General features: G+C 38.1%; 1 protein-coding gene across 1 annotated transcript in view; it reads right to left on the reverse strand.

Annotated features, from left to right (window-relative positions):
• PTPN12 (protein tyrosine phosphatase non-receptor type 12) overlaps positions 1-22496 on the reverse strand; it is a 70648-nt gene that overhangs the window by 38179 nt on the left and 9973 nt on the right. Inside the window, exon 2 of the mRNA XM_041405398.1 lies at positions 116-224. Within this exon, the coding sequence (XP_041261332.1) occupies positions 116-224 (109 nt within the window). The remainder of the gene's footprint in view (positions 1-115; positions 225-22496) is intronic.

Here is a 22496-nt window from a genome sequence, read left to right on the forward strand (position 1 = left end):
CAGCAAATTATGTCCAATTTTGCCTTTCAGTAGTAACTAAAACGTAAAATTCAAAATACATGGAGAATAACAAGCCCTTTCCTTTGTCTTCTATTAACATGTAAATCAGACTTACATGGCAATATATCCTTGTATCTATTCTTTTTAACATTTTCTTCTTTTTCTCCAGTGGCTGTTGGGTAGATCTTCTCTGTTCTGTATTTTGTTGATAATCTTCTTAACCTCTGGAATAAAAGATTTACGTTAAATTTCCACGCCTCAAGATAAACATCACAAAGGATTCGTTTCATTGATGAAGATCATCACTTGGAAAAAAAAATCTTCTATGATATTCACTATGATGAAGCTTAAACACCTAGTTATCCAGTGCTTTTAGCACACCTGCAGGTTACACCCAAGCTGATGCCAGCTCTGTGCATGAGATGTGGAACTCTGGAAAAGCCAGTACAGCACCAGCATGAGCTATGGCCACATTATACTTGGACTACACAATGTCCTGTTGAGTAACAACTGCATTGAGAATACCTGTGAGAAACAGAAACATCTCAGGGTACCTGGAGGAAGAGCACAGCATGGGCTGGCTCAGGATCAGCTGGTACTTGGCTCTGAGGCACCAAGCTTCCAGCACTGACAACTGAACAGAAACCAAAACCTTACATTTAACCGGTGCCAACTCCTAACGCCCAACTCCTGCTGAATTTCAAGCTCAAAAAAGAAGATCTCTGTCTCTCAGGCACAAGCTATTCACAATTAAGATGAGTGGCTTGAGTTTCAAGCTCAAAAAAGGTCTCCGTCTCTCAGGCACAAGCTATTCACAATTAAGATGAGTGGCAGGAGGTCTCCTGTATTCACAACAGTATGTCATTTTTTCCCCCTCCATCTATTTCAAATCCTAGAAATGTGAGAGAGTCCAAATCTAATAATAAAAACCAGCCCCTGCCTTGCAGTAACCTAGGAAATAAAAAGAGCAATACAGCTTTTATCATTCCAAACAAGTTAGGTCTTTGCAACCTTAAAACTGAAAAGTTCTCATTGAAAAAAATAAATACAAGAGGAGTCAGCAGTCATTATTTTAAACTGTGTAGACAACCAGTTTTAAAAAGAACATGGAAGATCTAAGAAATTTCACTCTGGTGGTTGCAAACCCAGCCATTCTATCAACACTGACATGGTGGTGCTGCAGAACACTTCCAAGAGGAAGACTGAAAGTAGCTCCAAACAACTTCAGCATCTCAGTGGAGGGGTGCACTGCCCAGGCCGAAGGACAGACATTCTTCATGTTTCCCTCCCTCTATATTCAATCCATCATTGTACACCTGAAGACTCAAAAAAATTCAAGATTTGTGTTCTTTTGGGGAAGGGGGACAATGGGAGAGGTTTTTTGCCAGTTAAAAATGTGAATGTTGTTTGTCAACTGACTACACAACAACCTACAAGCAGAAAGGTATCATAACAAAGATGATCTGTCTGGAAAGCCAATTTTAGTAGCTTTAGAAGAATTCAATAAGAAAACACTTGGGACACTCACCACACACTTTAATTAAAAAAATATTTAGCAACTCAATGCCTTCAATAATTCCTCCTAATTTATTATGCAATTAAGATGACTAATTACGCAAATTAGGTCCAAAATTGTCCTAGCCCCACCCTCAACCTTAAGAACAAAATCACATAAAACTTAGCATCTCTCTTGCATAGAGTAAAACATTTTTATGAAATTTATATGGATATAGCAAAAAAAAAAAAAATCAAATTACCTACGCAAATGTGGATAAAACCTGTCATTAATTTAACTGGATAGTATACACCCAATAAACCAGAAAAGCAACATTTGCAGAGCAAAAACAAATGGGAGTTAAAGTTAAAAAAAAGGCAAATCAGGAAGCAGGACTTTTTTTCAATTTTTTTCTCTTCTGCAATGACTTCAGAGATTCAAACACTGAACTAAATCACTCACTAAAAAGAGCAGCAGAACTGGCTGCAATTATTCTTTTTTCCTTAAAATGAATTTTCTTGAGAAGTCTGCATTGTTAATCAATGAAGAACAATAAATATCTGTAGGTGTGGTAGTGTCTGACCACACAGTGATCAAGCTGCTAAATATTTAACCTGAAAGCATTGTTAGAGTGAGGCACAGGAAAATACAATTCCTACAAAGACACAAACAGTTCCTGAAACCCTCACGGTAGACTATGCTCATCTTTGCAACACTAAAAACAAATTCACAGCATAACCTGAACACACAGCAGGCAGAGAGACCTGGTTTGTCACACAGCACACACAAAGAATGCCACTGCACGTAGGACACATTGTCCTACATAACGCTGACCTTTCCTAAGTCAAAAAATACCACTTGTGCTAAGACTGAACACACCCAGGAGTCTAGAAAAAGCCAAATGAATGCACATAATTTGGCCAAATCAGCTATGAACTGCAAGGCCGAGAAATACCTTGAAATAGGCTATGAATCTCCAATTAAGAGGGGGGGAAATAAAGCAAAGACCAACAATGCTGCTTTCCAAGCACACTCATTAATATGATTTTGGGTATTGTTCCAACATGGTTGTGGAGTCTTAAAGGGTTTTCCCCCCATCTTACTGATTATCACAGGGCAAACATCACGATTCTGCTCAAAAGAAGTTTAGAGAAAAAGTATTTCTACAGACCATTACTAGAAGCAGAAGTTATTTTACATGAGAAAGAACACACTCAAGGAAGTCAGGTTAGGTATCAAAAAAGTAAGAAGATGATCCTTTTTCTGTAAGCCCATTTTAAAAGCACTCAAGAAAAAAGGCATGCACCTTCACCAACACAACGTGGACAAAATGTAAGCCAAAAAGGCTCAAGTGACTAGTACTAACTTTCATTTTCTAGAAAACAATGCTATGAGAATCCAGCGTAGCCTTCTTCCCTGCATGATTCAATCTCCCCTGCTCTGCAGTTTGCTAAACAGACGAGAAAGCAGGATTAGCTCAGCCTAGCTCCAAGGCAAAGCCTGGAAATGAAATACAGGTTGATTTTAGCACACATCTGTTCCTAAAATACTTCAGGATCCACACTTTTAATGCATGTTTGCCGGCTGCTCTGTGACATGGGTAATAGAAGATACCTAAGTACAGTCCTGAGTGCAATCAAAATGAGTAAGGAACATTCTTTACAATTTATAGTAGTATACATAGAATAATATCTATTTCATGCTTTGGAAGAGGAAGAATTGACTAAAGAGTAAGGAAATAATTTTAAAACTGGGCTTTGAACAGAGTACCACAGGAATGGAAAAGTGCCAGACTCAGCAGAGGGTTCTGCCCTACACGCAATAGAAAATTCCTGCAAAAGGCTATTGCAGTGTGTGCTGACAGCCTGCTGTGGGATGCAAAGGATCCAGTGCTTCCTAGGTTACAGCCCAGAGTGACCAGGAGGAGGACAATGTACTCAACAGCAGAACGGGGGTAATGACAGGGCAGAAGAGAAAAGAATTCTGTTCAGACTACACTGAGCTGACAAGACAGGCAGCAAGATCCGTCTCAGCCTGGTTTCAAGCTAATTCCTAATAAACAACTGTCTAGAGCACAAGGCAGCACTCATTTGGGTTAAGTCAGCCAACTGCCAAAATGCTTCCCTGAAGATACTTGGGCACCAAGAGCAGGGACATGGCAGGTCCAGGCTGGTGCCTCTGCAGATAACACTGGGCGCTTCCGTGACACTCGCCTGCTCAGTGGGACTGCTGCCCTGGTAGCACGGAAATCCTCACTGGCATGCTCTTTCAAGAACAAACAAAATGGTCAAAGACAAGCATGATGAGCCAGAAATATACACTTGAAGAGCTACATTCACAAGGCCTTTAGTTCCAGTCATTAGAAAAGCTCAATTTTAATTCTGCTTATTCATTGCGTGACAGAAGTGGTTTGTGGAGTGGTGACAAACACCACATGTGACAGTGGGGAGATGAGTCTTTGAAACAATTTAAGTTTCAGAAACATACTTCCAACTTCCACGGTGGTTTTACAATCTGTACTACAAATCTACTTGAGTTTTTTCAAAAAGACAAATCAGCTTTTCAAGCTCGACTTGTGGAACCCTACCATATTAAGAAGAACTTTGTCCAATCAGTTCAGGAAATACAGATCTTTGACTTTCATTGTCAGTTTATGTATTTATTTAACACTTTAGAAAGCCTTCAAAGGCAGAATGCCTAATATCATAGAAGTAATGTTTGTGGATTAAAGAGAGCATTTATATAGCCTACTGAAATTTAAAGAACTCACCTGAAGAGCATAAACTTTATTTAAGATAGAAGAGTTTCTTTTGACTCCTTTCTTGGCTTCTTTTCAAGGAGAACAAGACAAATATTTCACCAGAGTTTCTGTTATCTCAAGTCTGCCAACTGCCTCCTAAGCCTTGTCTGACATTTCTAATTGGCAAAACAAGAGATAATACAACAGAGATGTTCTCTTGCCTCTCCTTTCTGACCATTCCTGAGGAACAGGACATACCAGAGTGCCAGATGCTACAGTATTCCACGACACCCGCTTGCCTTGTGACAACAGCCCATAGAACCAGGTTCAGGAAGCTCTACTCAGCCAGCTCTGGCAGTGGTCTCCTGACATTGTGCCAATCACACAGGAACATATTTTGTTCTGCAAAATTTGCCAAAGTGCATTAAGAAATACTCAAAGAAACAAGCAATTAAAGAAAAGCTTCCATAAAAGTTACCTTAAAAATCAGGGCAGAAAAGATGATGCTAGGAAACACTTCAAAAATATTGTATTAATGCACTCATTTCATGAACTAAGACAGCTATTTCTATGGTGAACATTTCATTTTTCTTACTAACAGGAATGGAAGAAACAAACAAGAATTATGAGCAACTCTGGTCTCATTCAAATAATTTAGATAAAGCTCACCAGGGCAGAATACATTCCCTAGTACTTATACAGTAAGAAAAATGTACCTGTATGGAGCAATGTGAACTAAATTACCACAAAAATTTCAAAATTACCATCTTCTGGTTATCTATAGTCAGATAACCCAGGCTTCAGGTTCTGTACCTATGAAATACCAGAGATACCTTTGGCAACAGAGAGTTCAATGCAGACTTTGGTAACAGTGCTCAAATGGGGCTCTGACTTCCTAAAACTGCTTTGGTTCCAGAAGTATTTCAACTTCAAGGCCTTGCAAATCCAAATGGGGTTTTCCTATACCACCTTTTCATCAGTGAGGTCTCTGGGAAACACCAAACTAGCTGATGGCAGTCAACTCAGGTGGAGAATGGACTACTCAGGAGTGCAGCTCCAGGTTGCAATAGCAAGGAATAAACGAACACAGTGGACACGATTCTGTCTTAGGAGTATCTGTAAAATAGCATACACTTGTGACCCATGTCAATATTTCCCCCTTGATTCCTGTCAGCTTTCAAACAGCAATTGTTTGCAAGAGTTCCTAGCTCTTGTAAAGGAGGGGAAAAGCCTTCCCAAACACTAGTCAAAAGTGTCACAAACAGTGAAAGGAGAATGACTCGGCTTTGTAAAACTTCACTGTGTCTCAACATTCACAGATGGCTTTGGCTGCAAAAAGAAACAGGCAAGCAGTCTGCACTGGACCTGTCTCTCTGAAACCAAGCCCTGAAGGGACATTGCAGTCTGAACTGATAGAAGGAGGGGTTTTCATTGCCTTGGCATTCTCTTCTGGCAGCACGGACTAACCCTGGAGCTCTAGGTGCTCCAAGGAAATCTCTGCTGAAGTGATTAATAGACAAGCCTGGTAACTACATTCTCTTGGGAGCTCTGTCTTCAGCATTTCATAGCAGGACTCTGATGAGTCCAACAAACCCTACTGCATTCCAGGAAACTTGTGGGAACCACATAGAAGAAAAGTGCCTCCAAAATTACCCAGACAGCTGAAAACAGCATTATTTCAGTATTAGATTGTATGGAGTGTTCTGTACCACAGTTGGACTTCAGCGATCCTTGTGGGTCCCGTCCAACTCAGGACATTTTATGATTTGACATCATCTCAACTGTCTGATATTTTCTCAGCAAAGAGGTGAATTCATGTTACTACACTATTTGGAGATTTCTATCCCATAAAGAAGTATCAGCCAATGAAGACAATGCTGGTTGATCCTCATGCAGAGAAGGCAAAATGATAATATTACAAGCAGCCTGTTAAGGCATCTATTTTTTCAGTACCACATTAAAACCAGAATCAGGTAAAAAACTCCAACCAGCAGAATTACTCTTCAGAATTAGGTACTGTCAGAGTAAGACCAACACTTCCCATCTTTCCAAACCTATATTTTTCCCAATAAAAATGTTAGAATTGGACACATCTCCCACAGTACTAATAACTAAAGACAGCTTTACACAGACACTATTAAAATGTAGGCTGACTGCTTCAAGTCTCCTTTCCTTTCCCTCATTTCTAAAACTATTTTTATATTATTTCCATATTAATCCTAATGTAAACTAGCAGTATTATCAATTACAGTTAACTTATGTTCAGCATTATAGTTAAGCCACATACTACTGCCCATTTTACAAGGTTGGAGAAGACTAAGTAGATCTGTGGTTTGGTAACAATCAAGGAAATCATTGAGCAAAACAGAACATTAAATTACTGAAGCATAATCTGGTTTTAGCTAGTAGGTTGCTAATGTATGTTCTGAGATATTTTAGAAAGTCCTGCAGCACACTCATTAAGAACTGGGATTATAACTTCCCATCTCTTGGACCATACTGTTTCCTCAGCACACTCACATTACTGCAGTGGCTACACATTACAAGAAGTGAAAACTTGCTGGACAATGAAACAGTAACAGTTCTTTATGGATCATGAGTGAAGCACAAGAAAACTTCTATTGGTAGGAAAGCACACAATTAGAAGGTTGACTGCTTTGGACTCAAGTCTAGGAAGCACCTTGATGCATTGCAGTGACTACTGTGAACACCTTACAAGCAGTGAAAACATGATGGACAATGAAACAGTAACAGTTTTTATGGATGATGAGTGGAGCACAAGAAAACTTCTATTGGTATGAAAGCACACAATTAGAAGGTTGACTGCTTTGGACTCAAGTCTAGGAAGCACCTTGATGCAAAATCAGAAAAGATTGACATTAGCACACACTACAGCTAGCAGGCTTCTTAAGTGTTAGAGCAATTCCAGAACAATTGTTGATAATTCAAAACAGAAATAAGCCTCACAATTTTTTTGCAACAAGATGACTTTCTGTCTTCATGATATAAGCCCAAACAGCATATGAAAGCAAAGCAGATAAAGAAACAAAGAAATAAAACTCATAAACCAGGGAACCCCCTCGTTTAAAATCATTATTTCCAAGTTACTGGATTATTCTCCTCTTATTCCTTCAGTATTATGCTTTATGCATGCTGACAGCACAGGTATATTAAAAGCATCACATTTAATCTTCATTTAAAACAAAAAATGGTTATAGGTCTAGGTAAACTTCTTTTCAAGAGCCACTCTGAGTTATCCAGGAGAGATTACCACACTACAAGTCCACTCCATCTTGACAGTCTATCCCAGACTCTGCTTCTGAAGTAAATCAAATTTTGGCATCCTGGACGCGACACTATGCTGTGAGTGCAACATTTGAGTCAAAATCTCTACAGACCATGTCCTTCACCCAAAACAGAGATGAAGTAGATACTCGTCCTCATTTCTGTTACACACACCAAATTACTTCAAAACCCAACAGCTCTGATGTAACAGGAACAGATACCAAAGTAACAATGTCCCCAGGACCAACCCTTGGAAACCTAGAAGAAAGTATCTAAAGGTGAGTCGAGACTTTTTCCACAAAGAAACATCCCACAGGCAAGAGGTTTTATTCCAGGTCAATCAGGCAGCTAAACAGACCAAAAGCCATATTTTTCACAGCCACAGGAGGAGCTGGACCAGTGACTATTTGTGACAGCTTTGTGGCTCTTCAGCTTCAGTGCTTGTGTCTCAACCAACACAGCATCCTGAAACACTCAAAAGCAGCCTGTGACAAGCATTCACAGGAAAACCTGCACAGCAAATACACGTGAGGTAAAGTTCATATCAACAAACAGCATGAGGATCTAAATAAGTGCTAGCCTCTATCCTTGAACAATATTGAGGTTTTTAAACCATATCAATTCTCCCTGAAATATTTTATCATCTATCACCACCTATTACTCCCCACAGTCTTTAGCATTCCCTTGCTTGTGACTTCACAGTATGTGGCATGAAGCATTAAGATCCATGGAGAATGTATCTTGCTTTTGTTTCTGCTCAACACCGAAGAAAAGGCGGGGATCAACCCAAATTCTCCTCCCTCTTCCTTCACAAAATGCAAAACCCTTCCTCTTTTCCCACGCCTTGGAACACATTTCCTTGAGGTCAGTGTTTGTTTTCCAAGCAATTCACACAAGGTGAAAAAAAAAAAAAAAAAAAAAAAAAAGCACCATGACTGAAACAGGAAACAGTGAGCTTTCACTCCAACAGAAGTAAACTAGAATTTCCTACCTGCTAGTCCCCCACAACCAAAGCTGCCATAAATAAAGGCACAGGAGAATAGTCTTAGAGCCTTATAAAAACCTTATTTAAGCCTTTTAATAAATCTGTACAAAATCCCTCAAAAAAGGTCTGCCATAGCAGTTATGTCCTGCCTTCCCAAAAGGGTTTTAACAGCCATGCCTTGCAAATTTATCTGAAACACAGATCCTGCCCTGTATGACTTTCAGTGAGAATGATTTTAAGCTGAAAAGCTGGAGCCTAACAACTGCTCTGGGTAAAAAGCAGAGCTGTTTGTGCAGTTAAGAAAGACTGTAATTGCAATCTAGTTTTGAGTCCGAATTACCTTACTGAAACATCTCCAGAGCTCAGAGGTGCTGTTCCTTCAGTGACATCCTTTGGCATTCAGTTGAATTGCTATTCAATGACACATGTTTAGTGTTTAATATACAATTCAAATTAAAAATATGCCAATTTTGTCTCTCACCAAAAGTCTTAACTACTTTTTTTTTTTTTAAGCAAGCTTGAACCTTGTATAGAAACACAGTATTTTTAAAGACTTTCAGCAGTTGAGAACCCCCACTATTCAGCACATAAGACCAGGATATTGATAATATAGTTATGCCAGTTCATGGATGGCAAATAAAACCCCAACTATTTAATAAATAAAAATAAGAAAACTTTTAACAAACACTGAATCAGTACCTCCATGCAGGAACTCATACACAGGGAATATATAAGGGATTGTAAAAAAAAAGATGAAAGACATCAAATAGAAAATACATTTTTACTATCTGGAGAAAACACGCTTACAACTGTTTTCACCCTTTCTTTGAGGCTGAGTTTGGAAGCCAAGGAATGTGCTAGTCATAAAGAGGCCATTTATGATAGTGTTCAATAGCATTTTAAGAGCTAGAAAGAAGTAGCCTCATTAAAATCACAAACTTGTACTAAGATTTCCACTGTAATAACTCTAGCTAATAGCCAGCACAATATTTAGAGAGAGACAAAGTAATTCTGTGTTGTAATCATTTGCATTTGCAGTATCTGTCAATTTTTGCCTAACAAATTTGTCCCCAACAATTCAGAAGCACACACCTTCCAAGCATAATTCTGGTTTCAAAAAGAGACAAGAGAGGGAATCCAATGGCCAACAAAATTCTCATCATTCTGGCAGAAAGACCTATAAAGCAACTATATAAATGAAACCAAAGCACAATGGCTACTACAGAAACAATAAATTCAGACAACCAGTTATTTCCATGCATGACTTTAGATTATTTCTCTCCATTAAAGTTCTTGTTTAAATGGCTGAACATTCAAGTAGAACTGCTAAATGTTCAAATGTTGAACAATCTGAACTTTGCCATGTAATTTGTTTCTGCTGAGTTCAAGGAAAGCTCCTCCAATCTTCTTTATTCATGCTGTATTGTATGCAATTGTCTCCTACAAAAGGAACACAGGCATCTGCACAGTATTGCCATTAAGAGTACACATTACAGTATTAATATAGTGCTACAACTCAAGGAGAATATTTTACTTGCCTCATATTTTGTTCAATAAGCACTTCAAGAAAAGGAAAAGGCTGTGCTTCTCCAACATAACCATTTAATTTTTGACATACCATTAACACTCTGAATTCCATGGTAACCCTAACCCAGGTATTCCCAGACCATGCCAATCCAAAAGTGGCTACAAAGGAAACAGTTGTGTCTGTGGCAGGCCTGTATCTTGACAAGATACCAAGACAAGAATACTACAGTGAAGTTACCAGAAAGCAAATGAAAGTACCCTTTTAATCAAACAGTTTAAAGTTTAACCTTTTTAAAATCATGAACATTTTTGAGGAAATTTTTAATTCTGAAGATTCACAAAAGCTTGTACCTAAAGGATCAAGTAAAGGATATTCATTGCACATCCTCTTAAAACCAGTGTTGAAAACCTGTATCACTATACTCCTCATACTTCTACAATAAAGCCTTTATATATATTTTATTCTGTACATCAAAACCGCAGTTCAAATTTTAAATTATTTTCCAAATAGTTGTAAGATGCCTTTTTTACATTTATAATGCAATCATTTCTGTAATTTTTATATTTTGAAGTGCAAAGAAAAAATTACCTCACATGAAGTATATGCTCAATCACCTAAAGGTTTTTAAGTACTCCACAACTTATATTTGCTACACAGCTAATGTGCAAAATACAGTCCTTCTACAGTGCCAAATTTCAACAAATAGAAAGTTCAAGTCAACTGGTAGAATGAATCTGGTTCCCACAGGGGCCTTGTCAATCTAGCTGCTGAGAGATTTAAAATAAACCTCAGCTGCCATTGCTTAAAAAGATTAATATTTACAATCCAGAATGTACAAGTAGATAGTTTGTTTGGTAAACAATAGCACAGGTTTTTTATCTGATCCACAAACAACTTCATTCAACACCTCCAGGTTCTGGATGACAGATTTACTTCCAGGTATTTCAGAAACACACAGGAACACCTTCAGATCCCACCTCAAGATCTTTATCTATAATTCTCATCTATGTGGAATATGTGACTCCACTTCCTTTCTTGGAAAAGGAAACTGCTCCAATCTGAGCTTCAAATAAGTATTTGATAAGGTGCCAATTCAAAAGAAGAGTATGTGAGTTTCTACAGGAATTCAGTCAAGACTAGTCTCTTTAGTTTGTTTTGACAAGGAAATTTAAAAACAACAAAAAAAAAAAATCATCTGACTGAAAGAATTTCACAAGCAGAGTTTCTCAAAAAAACTTCCCAGACCAAGCAGGCATTTTCCTTCATGACCTCTCCAGCAAAGCAGTGCACACTAACAAACATTTGATGACAAACCAGAAGAGATGAAGATGGGAATATAACATTAATCAAGTGAACCAACTTTCAGGGTAAAAAAAAAAAAGAATAAACCCCAGAAGTGCCAAATAAAGTTGTAGGCTAGAAGTTATAATGAAGGAAACACAAATGCATATCATGAATAACTAAGTGGCAACTCAAGAGTTATAGAAGTAACCAAGGAAAAAAGGCACTGAATAGTTACTGATAAGCTGTATTCAGTAATTAGCCCAGCATGCTGGCAAACTACAGATGAGACAATATAAATTCTCAACAGACAACAGGATACAGAAAAAAAAAAAAAAGTATTTCTTATTAATTAACATAACAGGTTAGTTAAAGGTGTGATTTTTCTGTTTTGATGGACTACGTTTTCAATTTTCTTTGTGGTCTGAAATTAGTAAAACTAGTTCAACCTGAAATTAATGAAATTTTCCTTTTAGGACAGAAGCATTCATATTCTACTATTACTTGCATTGCCTAAATGCACACAAAAAGTTTTAACAGCTTTCACATTTGTTTCCTGGTACCTCATATAAAACATTAATTCTTTTTATGGCAATGGTTTTGGTTGTGATAGTCTGGTTTAATTTGGAGATACTTTCAAAGTAACCAAAGAATGCTAGAAAATATTAGCACCTTTCTGGGAAAAAAAAAAAAACAAAACAAAACAAAACAAAACAAAACAAAAAAAAAAAAAAACAAAAAAAACCAAAAAAACAACTATGCTTCTTCTGGATAAGGAAGCAATATTTTCCTTTAAAAACAGTCCCTGAACATTTAAGTCTAACACCCTCATCCTAAGCAATGTCAGTCTATACTTTCTATGACCCATGTACCATTAAAGGGCCACAAAGACTTCTCTTTGATTTTAAGTCCTAATTTAAGTTCCTTGAAATTGTCTCATTCTAACCACATTTACAAAATTACCAGATGGTCAACAAATCCAAACCCAGGACATTACTGTTTAATGAGTACTAGTGCAGAATAGTTTAAACACTTGAGAGATCAAACAACAGTCTGCAGCAATACTTAAGCATGACATCTCCTGCTGTCAAGCTTTAAGCAGTGTTTATTTTCTCTGATAAAGAAATGTGGATTTTATTACTTCAGAAACAAAATGTCTATTTTTGTCTTTAGAGAAATACTAACATTTTGATGAATATTTTCAGAACATTTGATTTCTAAGTACCGTTCTCTGCTTAGGAACATTCCTGGAAAATCTGTGCCTTTGTTAAATCTGCTACTTGGTTCCCAGCTAAAGTAACATGTCCAGAACAAGCTTCAAGGCAGCTATTAGGCAATTATTAGGCTTCAAGTTTCATAGAAAGAGCAGACTCAGAACTGGAGGCAGCTCAGAGGCACTGTCTCTGTCGGAGGTGAGAAGGTGGAACACCTGCCGAGAGTTGGGGTTGTTCTGCCTGGAGAAGGCTGCAAGGAGACCTAGAGCAGCCAGCAACAGAGATGGAGAGGGACTTTTCCCAAGGATATGTAGCCACAGGACACGGGCAATGGCTTCAAACTGAAAGAGGGCCAGTTTAGATAACGCCGAGAGTTGGGGTTGTTCAGCCTGGAGAAGAGAAGGCTGCAAGGAGACCTAGAGCAGCCAGCAACAGAGATGGAGAGGGACTTTTCCCAAGGATATGTAGCCACAGGACACGGGCAATGGCTTCAAACTGAAAGAGGGCCAGTTTAGATAAGATATTAAGGAGAAATGCTTTACTATGAGGGTGGTGAGACACTGGAACAGGTTGCCAATAAAAGCTGCGAGTGCCCCATCCTTGGAAGTGTTCAGGGCCGGGCTGGGTAGGGTTTTGAGCAAGACGTCCCTGCCCATGGCAGGACCATTGGAATTACATGATCTTCAAGGTCCTATCCAATCCAAACCACTAAATGATTTTATGATCTACCTCTTGCTGTGCTCCACAGGTAACTTACGTTCTTCACAGGCTGGGAGGACAACTGCCAATGCCCTAACTTGAATAATTTTATTACGAACAACCAAGGCTCATATGCTGGTGACTTGAAGGAACAAAAAACCCCCAAAACCTAACAACAAAAAAACACAACTAACTACTTTGACTGCACAGACCTCCCTCCTTAAACTCCAGAAGTTACACAAAAATTGACTGGCCTTTTCCTTTTTTCCCTTTTTCCTAACAACTCCAAGGATCTAAATGAAAGAAAAATTAGGTAAAAGTTTAGAAGAAAAACAGCCACTAAGCAGCAGTTCTCCTGCCCTGTGTCAGTGGAACCCATCCACTAGATGTCAGTGTCCTCTTGGGCAGAGGAAAACCTTGGATCCCAATGGAAATAGGGCAGCTGGCAGTCCTTGGTTATCAGGCCAACCGTACAGGAGGAAATTCTTATAAAGCATCCCTGGGCCACAACAGATGCAGCCAGTAACAGCAGCATTTGTGGGTAAGAGACACAGAACAAATATAGCCCTAGACACAAAGCTCAGCCAATAGAGTTGAGAACCTCATGACTAAGAACTCTTTCATGAAACATTACTGACATTTTTCAGGATGCTGAACATGGGTGTTAAAAAACCTGAGAGATAAAGTTATTTCTGTTTCCTACTTCTTGAAATACTCCAAAACACCAGCCAGCAGTGTTTCTGGGAAAAAAAAAAACAAAAAACCAAACCACAAGAATGAGTTCTACATCTACTAAAATATAAGTCAGGCTTAAAGAGGCTTAGACTTGGAAGCAATAACGTAAATTATTACAGCACAAAGAATGAGTTCTACCTCTACTAAAATATAAGTCAGGCTTAGAGAGGCTTAGACTTGGAAGCAATAACGTAAATTATTACAGCACAGTGTGAAATCCTCTGTGATAGGCATGAAACACCACACCCTAAATAAAGGGCAGAGCCAAAATCAAAGTTCAGGCACATTAAGTGACTGCTGTCAGAAGAAAAGGGTAGAACTTTCTATTCACCTGCACTACATCTAGATATTAAGGCAAATTAAATTTTGAATAGAGTATTTCAGTTGGAAGAGACCTAAAATTATCATCTAGTCCAGCTGCCTGACCTCTTCTAGGGTGTCTAAATTTAAGTCTAAAAGGAGAATATATATATATTCCTTTTATGATATAAAAGGAATTTTAAATTTGACTGCAGGACCATACTTGCAAACTAATGACACCTCTACAAATTACGTATGGCAGGGGAATGCCAGAGGGGAAGCAGCATCATGCATTACAAAAGAAGACAGACAAACAAGGAAGGTGAGAAAAAGCAAGCCAAGTTTTATGCTATATTTTAATGCACCCAGTATTGTAAGAAACCTATACAATCAAGGAAATTATCACTGTAGTGGTAGCACACACAAGAAACCTCTTGGTTCTCATGGAGGAGATTGGGAAGGCTATGAAGTTGGAAAAAAAAAAGAAATTAAGTATTTCAGAGAGTTATGAAGTACAGATTTCTTTCTTTTTGAAGATATTGGATCAGTTTGCCAGACAATCTTTCGCTCCAACAGCAGGAAAAACACCTTGAAGTCAATCTGAACAAGCAAAGGACCTGGCTAAGGACACATCCTGAAGAACCACTTATAGTTACTGCATGCTTACATCTGCTATGCTTGCCAGACAGGAAAAGGCTAAAATAAAAAATTCACCACAACTTTTCTCTTAGAAATAGGCACCGAGAGAAAAAAAAAGGAAAGAAAATGGGGGAAGTTGAATGAAAGGAAATTCTACAGAACTAAAAAAGTAAAACACTTGCAAGCAGTCCAGGGCCTGTTGAAACATGGCAGGTAGCAGTACCTGTCACTGTCCTGACCAGGGATGGGCTCTGGTGTCCTGTGCTCCACAACCTGCTGCTACTATGGACACAGTCTGAGCTTCTACTCTGCCACTGAGAAAGACTGGGAGGATGGCTCCATTTCATTCCTGACATTCTCACAGTATCCTACAGTCACAATAAAGTATTAGACTAGGTGTATATTTGATTTGACACATTACATCGTTTTAATACTCTGAAGAACCTGTAAAGTATCATATGATCCTAAAATTTATCTCATCTTCCTCCCTCATTGCACTACGTACACCAGACTGCAATGCATTGCCTGGAAAGGATTAAAAAAAATAATCTAATTCATGTTATTTTCTCCCAGCCACCACAACTGCAGTTATGATCACTTGAACTGTTCATTTTTTTATAACCAAGTTATTTTTAAGGGACTGTCTGTCTTCTACTCAGATTCTATTTGCCCATGAAAGTCTAAGACAGTTTTAAGTTTTACCCTTTTGCTCTTATGCTGCAAACCCAATGAAATTTCAAGAAAATTGCCCTCAATACAGAAATAACTCCAGCTTTTATTTCCCATGTGCATGTATGCCCTACAATAACACTGTGCTTGCTAGTCCATCTCTTTCCAAGATAATTGTTTTGATAATCTTAATGAACAAGTAGTACTTGAGAACAGCAAAAATGGCAACCAGGGGAACATCCTGGCCAAATTCCAACTCTTCAGCACTTCCTGCAAGCCTTATTTAGATCCTGTCTTCATCCACCTTGCTAACACTATTGGTTGGTCACATACAGTGATCTGTATGTGGATTTACCTATTCATCTTCTTTCCTAATTATGAATATACCTATTGTACCATGTGTAGCAGACTCTAATTTCAACAGCACTAAAAAACACCCACACACCTCACACCTCCCTCCAAAAAACTCTAAAAATGTTTAGAACATTTTGAGATCCTTTCCAGGCAGCATAAGACAATCACATTCATATTATTCTATTGTACCAAACACCACAAGTATTAATATTCAACTAATTTACTGTGTTCAAGTAACAAGCCCATCACCTCAGCACTCAATAAGCCTTTACAAAGCAATACTTCTTGCATGGCTTATTGATTCTGATTTCATTATTATTAATTATGTACCTAAATGTCTGGATACCACCCAAACCCTGTAAATTACAAATGCTAAAGGGTTAGTGAGATTGAATGGAAACCACAGGTTTCATATTTTAAGAAATCATCAAAAAAAGGAAAAAGCAGCTAAAGTAGATTCTAGGCTTTTCTACTTTGTAGAAAATGACAAGTTACCACCTTGGATACAATTCTAAGGCATACTTCAGATTTTAAAGAAGTTTCCCTCTAGCTAAAACCACAAATGTATAAACCGCTATTTATCTGCTTCCTTCCATCGTATACTGCAGAAGCTAACAAATGGAATACAGGAAAGACAGGTTTTGATGATCTACATGATTATAAGATAAGGAAAGAGCGGTTTCTTTCTTTATAACTTTGGGATTCTTTATGTTTGGTATGAGCCACGCTTCATTACTGCAAGTCTCTTCAGCTTCTGGTACAATGAACTAACACGAGGACAGGGTTTCATTCCCAGCTACAGACGAGGGTCAGCTGGTTTGCTTTTCCAGAGGCAATAGTTAATATCAATGACAACAACTAATTATATATTAAGATTTTCTCTAGCTGTTGCATCAAGTTTTAACAATATTTCACCTCTTAGCTTTTTACTCCAATTCTGTTGCTTTAATCTTATTTCCTAAACCACTAATCTCCTCCTTTATTGTCATGCCTTCCTCATCTCAGAGCAAATGCTGTCTGTACAGGAACTTGCTAGGGACACTGGCTGCAGCCCACACTTGCCCATCTAGGAACAGGAAAGTTGCTCCTTTCTTGGCTTACATCTACACAAAAAAAAAAAATAAATTCTGAGCTGTGGTCAAATTCACGTTCTAATTCTGGAAAACCAGAACCTATTTCAGCAAAGCCACAGAATTAACAATGTGACTTGGTGAGACACTGTCAGAGGGCACTCTGGAAGAGCAGCAGCCACTGGATTGGCATCACAAAGCCCCACTGCCTGCAGAGACCAGAGTCAGGCCTTGTTTGAATGCAAAATCCTGGTGACAGCTCCTGGCACAAGGAGAATGCCTTCCACATTTTTACTGTCTCTTCCACCTCAGTACATTGCTCAACACACATTACTCATGGAGAGAGCAGCAGGCTGCCAACCTGCACACAGATAAGCCATGAACACCTTTCCTGCTCTAAGCCACTAAAATGCAATGCAATGCCCACAAACTCCTCATTTTGAACAGCTTCCTCCTAACCTTTACTCTTCTCTGCTGCCTTCTCCATCAAAATGTTTTACCTCCCTCAAGAAACATATACATTATAGCATTTTACTACTGAACTTACATTTCTGTTATTTGGAAGCATAATTAGGTGTCATTTCTCCAATCTCCAAATTTGTGAAAGTGCTAGTCACAGCTCTTCAGAAAGAGAAAATAAGTAGAAAAAATACAGGAAATGAAGAAAGTTGCATTACCAAAGTTATTTCCTCCAATCTATCAAAGCCACTCTCAGGAAAAGTTAAATAAGGAAGAATGGAATTGAAAATTTCACAAAGATAGCAAATACTAAACCAAAGTGGGACATCTTAAAAAAAAAAAACAAAGGCAACTGGGAAAAATGAGGCTACATAGCACTAAACAGCTTAAAAGGAACAGTAGCATTGCTGCTTACAGCCATGAAAACTATGTGACTTACTCTTCAGTGTAGAAACAGATGTGCCCTTAGTCAGAAAAAACCCCAAACATGTAACTTCCTGCAGATGTTGAGAACTGTCTATATCAGTGTTTCTAGCTAGAAAATAAGCTATAGATATTGCATGAAATTTGGACTGGGGAGAAACAATGACCCTTTCCAAATATTAAAATTCCCTGCAATTACTACTAGGAGGATTATTTAAGCACAGTTAAATAGGACTCAAAATTTCTCAATCTTATTTTCCCTTAATGGTAGTGGCAGCAATCCAAACCAAATCCATACCTTTCAAAGACCTAAATTAATTTTCAACATATCAGTTAAATTAAATCTCAACTTCTGTATCTGCTGCTGCAGTTTGACTTTAAAGAACAGTAGCATTTTTCTAAAGAAATGTCCTCTTTAATCCTTCCATTGTGACTTCCCTTAAAGACTACCTTTTTCTCATTCCCTGTTTCTAGCATTGTGCATCAGTATTCCACTGGGCAACCAGAACAGCTATTAATGCTAATAAGCCCAGACAGGAATACACGTTTGTTCTAAAGAGACAGTAACTGCATGACAAGTAATAGGATGAGACATACAGGATTGTTAAGTCCTGGCTTTAAAATGCAAAATACAGAAACACATACTCTACAGCCAAAGCAAATTAATTCACAGGAGCAGTGAAGTATCACAATGTCTTATCAGGATGCAAGTGCTTCTTATAGATGCATTATGGTGAATAGCAGAGGATGTGAGCTGCTGAAGTACACCAATTACTAAAGATTGCATCCTGGCCCCAGTGCAAACCTCACTGCTACTCCCTCTGAATAATGACTGCATTCCTTGTAGCTGTCAGGACTCAGTATTTATTTCTGAATATTCAAATTAGGCTTTGGTCTCCATGAAATCTCTGTAATAACCAAGCTTAGACAACAGCTCAATACTACAGTGGCTCTTTTGAGGAAAGGGATCCATAAGCAATATTACCTGGTCCAATACAAACCCTGAAATATCATTCCTGGTAAAATGAACAAACCACAACAGGAAAATTCATAAGGGACACTGCATGTAGATTCTTACAAAGACCATTTAAACCAGTCTGGTTAAATCTCATTGTACACAGTAATTAAAAAAACAGTGACTATCAGAGCCAGGCAATATTTATAAATGTAACTTTCTCTTTAAGAGGATAACACAGTCAATAAAAAGTATGGCTAAGCTACTCTGCTCTGAATTTAAAACCAAGACCCAAATAGACCAACCAGTTCTACTTTTACCATTGAAAAAAGACAAAACCCCCACACATATACTTTCTTTTAATCCAACAACTAATCATGCAATATTCACAAGCTTAAAAGGGTACCAAACTACACTATGGATAATAATTTACCTCCAGTTCATCAAATCCATGACAATCTGCATGAAACTAAAGCTTGTTTTGAAGAGCTTCTAGTCTAGAAGTGAGGCAAAGTTGAAGAAGTGTATGAAACTTATTCACATGGTTTTCCACTCAACATGCAATGGCTTCTGTCATCCAAAACCAGTAAAAACCAAAGGTTTCAAAAAAATAAGGAAATCATTTTAGCAGCCCAGAGATAAGGTAGCACAAACAGAAATAAAAAAAAAAAAGTAAAATCCAATCACAACATAAAGAGATGAGCAGAATTAAAACATTCAAAACAGATCAGAATTGATATGGCTCAAAAATACATGTTATAATTTGCATGAGATCTGACATAAGTACTGTGCCCAGTGTAAAACCACACACTTCATAGGCTGATTCAAGAACTAGCTGACATAAATACAGAATTCCTGAAGGACATCTTGTTTATACAATGTTCAGAAGCTAGATCCAATAAGCTAAAGACAAGTCAAAGACAAGAGTATGAATACAAGAGGAAGCTCACATGAGCAAGCATTTCTGTCTTGTCTTCCACAAAAATCTTTCCCTCATGGCCTTCAAGCTAATCTCCAGAAGCAAGCTGGATAACTTTGATTATGCAAGATGTGAATTTTAAGGGTATTTCAAGCCCAGCTGGTAAATTAAAAGACTTTATGTACTCAACTTGCCACACAACATGACAATCATATACCCACTAACCTACCAACCACAGGAAGAGAGAAGATCTCCATCCAAAGAGATCTGCAGCTCAGGCATATGAAGTTGGTAAGCTGCTGTGGTGGGTTGACCTCAGCTGGTGCCAGGTGCCCACTGAAACCACTCTACCCCTCCTCCTCTGCAACTGGACAGGGGAGAGAAAAATATAATGAAAGGCTCATGAGATAAGGACAGGGAGAGATCACTCACTGACAGCCAACATGGGCAAAACAGATTCGATTTTGAATTAACTGAATTTATTACCAACAAATAATGAGAAGTAAAACTAATATTAAAACCAAACAAACCAAAACATCCTTCCTCCACCCTTCCCTGGCTCTGTATCCTCCTCCCAAGCATAGCAGGGAGATGGGGAATGGGAGTGACAGTCAGTTCATTACATGTTTTTCTTCTGCCACTGCTCGGGGAGATGAGTCCTTCTCCTGCCCCAGCATGGGATCCTTCCCACAGGAGACAGTTCTCCAGAAACTTCTCCAACGTGACCCTCTCAGCTGTCACCAATAAACACCAGAGTCCAGCACCACACTAAAAAGAACCTGCTAGCAGGAGAAGGACAGGCAAAAAACCCCCCAAGATAATAAGTAAATATTATCTACATTATTTTATTCAGGTGTTCTATGCAAACTATTTCATCAACACCATCAGTACACAATATGAAACTCCTGACTTCAGCATCAAGTTTTGGGGGTGTTAAAGTGGTAAGCAATACAACAGCCCGATAAAAAATAAACCACATGGCATTCAAAGAACAGAAGAAACTCATTTTTGCATTTATTTACAAAAGCCAGTTCCAGTGCCTCCCTGACATGCCCTACAAGATCCTCTACCATGTAAAAAATCACAGTCAGTTTTAGTTTGAAATGTACTGTCTCTAGAAATAAATAAATTCTTTACTTACTTATATCCCTTCACTGAATTCCCTTGTTACTTCATTGCTGCTTTTCTCACTTCTAAACATATCCTGACCTCAGATACACTTAATATATCTGGAAGTTACCTTTCTCCATAGGAGCCAAAGACATCATAATTGAGATTTTTATATCCACATACTTGCATTGGATGATCATATCGTCTTACTGTACCAGACAGAGAATACTTTTTCTATGAATACAGGAAGGGAGGCACTTATGTATGCTGTAAGGCAGGAGAAACAGGATGCTGGCTTCATTTTCACAGGATCACCAATTTAAACAGTGCTAATGCTTTCTAAATTGCCATGCCAGAAAGACATGTTGCTAAAGCTTTGCACCAAAAGTACTGTTAGTGTTTGATCATGTATGAGGTACCAAATGTAAGCGCACGTTCAGGCTATTCCATATTAGAATTAGTTATGGAATTAGCTACCATTGTAGAAAAAAATATTCTTTTCCTTTAGGAATTCATAATTATTTATGGCAACAGCTTGCTGACTTTGGGATATCCGTATTTTTTCAGTGTTATTGGTCTCTCATTTAAATTAATTTATCAACAGGGTATAGACTTCTGTAATTTGTAAAAAAGACAACAAGGCTTCTCTGCCACAGTTTTACCTGCTCTTTTCAGAATAACAAAAATAGGAAGTTGGCATCTCAGACAATTTGCAAGCTGCATTGGTTGCATTTGCAACCACAAAAGGGAAAAGACATGAAAGCTCCCATTTCACCATCTTAGTCAAAATATTAAGAAAGTAGATGGTACCAGTTGAAGAAGAAACTGTAGCAGTGTTATTACAGAATGCCAGGACAATTTCCACAGCAGTTCTGTAGAATAGCCTCTGGAAAAGTTCTTCTGTTTACAAGGAAAATATAAAAGGTTGTGACAGGGCTTAACCTGCAGCTTAATGACAACTTATTTCAGAACACTCAGGTTGAAATGCAGACTTATGTCCGAAGCTTTAAGTGCCTGTGTAGCCCTTAATGCAATTCTGTAGCAAAGAGCTATTAAAGGAAACAACATATATTTCTCCCTTCTGGGCCTAGGCTTCATGAAGTAGGAATAGCAGGAAAATAAAGCATCTATAAAACACCAAAATACAAAAAGAAATACAAAATATTCCTTTACTAAAGTAAATTCCAATGTGTGCCTATAGTACTTTCCAAGTCCTTTCTACCTGCCTAAAACCAGTCATTCTTCTCCATTAACATTTTCATATAGTTCTCTATATGTCCATTAACATCACAGTTCTGTTTATGCAACCTCAAAGAAAATGAGTTAAAATTGATTTTACAGTCTAATTTGGTCATAATAAAAATCCACACAGTTTTGTGTAGCCACCTAAACTACTAAACTTGAAATCTTAGAAGTAACTGTTGAATACTTAGAGCTATCTGGGGACATTCACAGTACCTAAGAGATTATTTCCTTCCTTTAGCAGTTTGTGCAATAGGGGTGCTGCCCTATAGACAAGTTATAATTAATTCAACTCTGCAGGAATTCTCAGTTTCTTGAAGCAGTTCAACTAACCTACATATACCCCTCCCTCCAGAACAGTGTTTCATTTTCCAGCTTTATTTTGAGCTAAATG

This window comes from Onychostruthus taczanowskii, unplaced genomic scaffold (genome assembly GCF_017590055.1).
Source record: "Onychostruthus taczanowskii isolate IOZ18803 unplaced genomic scaffold, ASM1759005v1 scaffold23, whole genome shotgun sequence".
NCBI lineage: Eukaryota > Metazoa > Chordata > Aves > Passeriformes > Passeridae > Onychostruthus > Onychostruthus taczanowskii.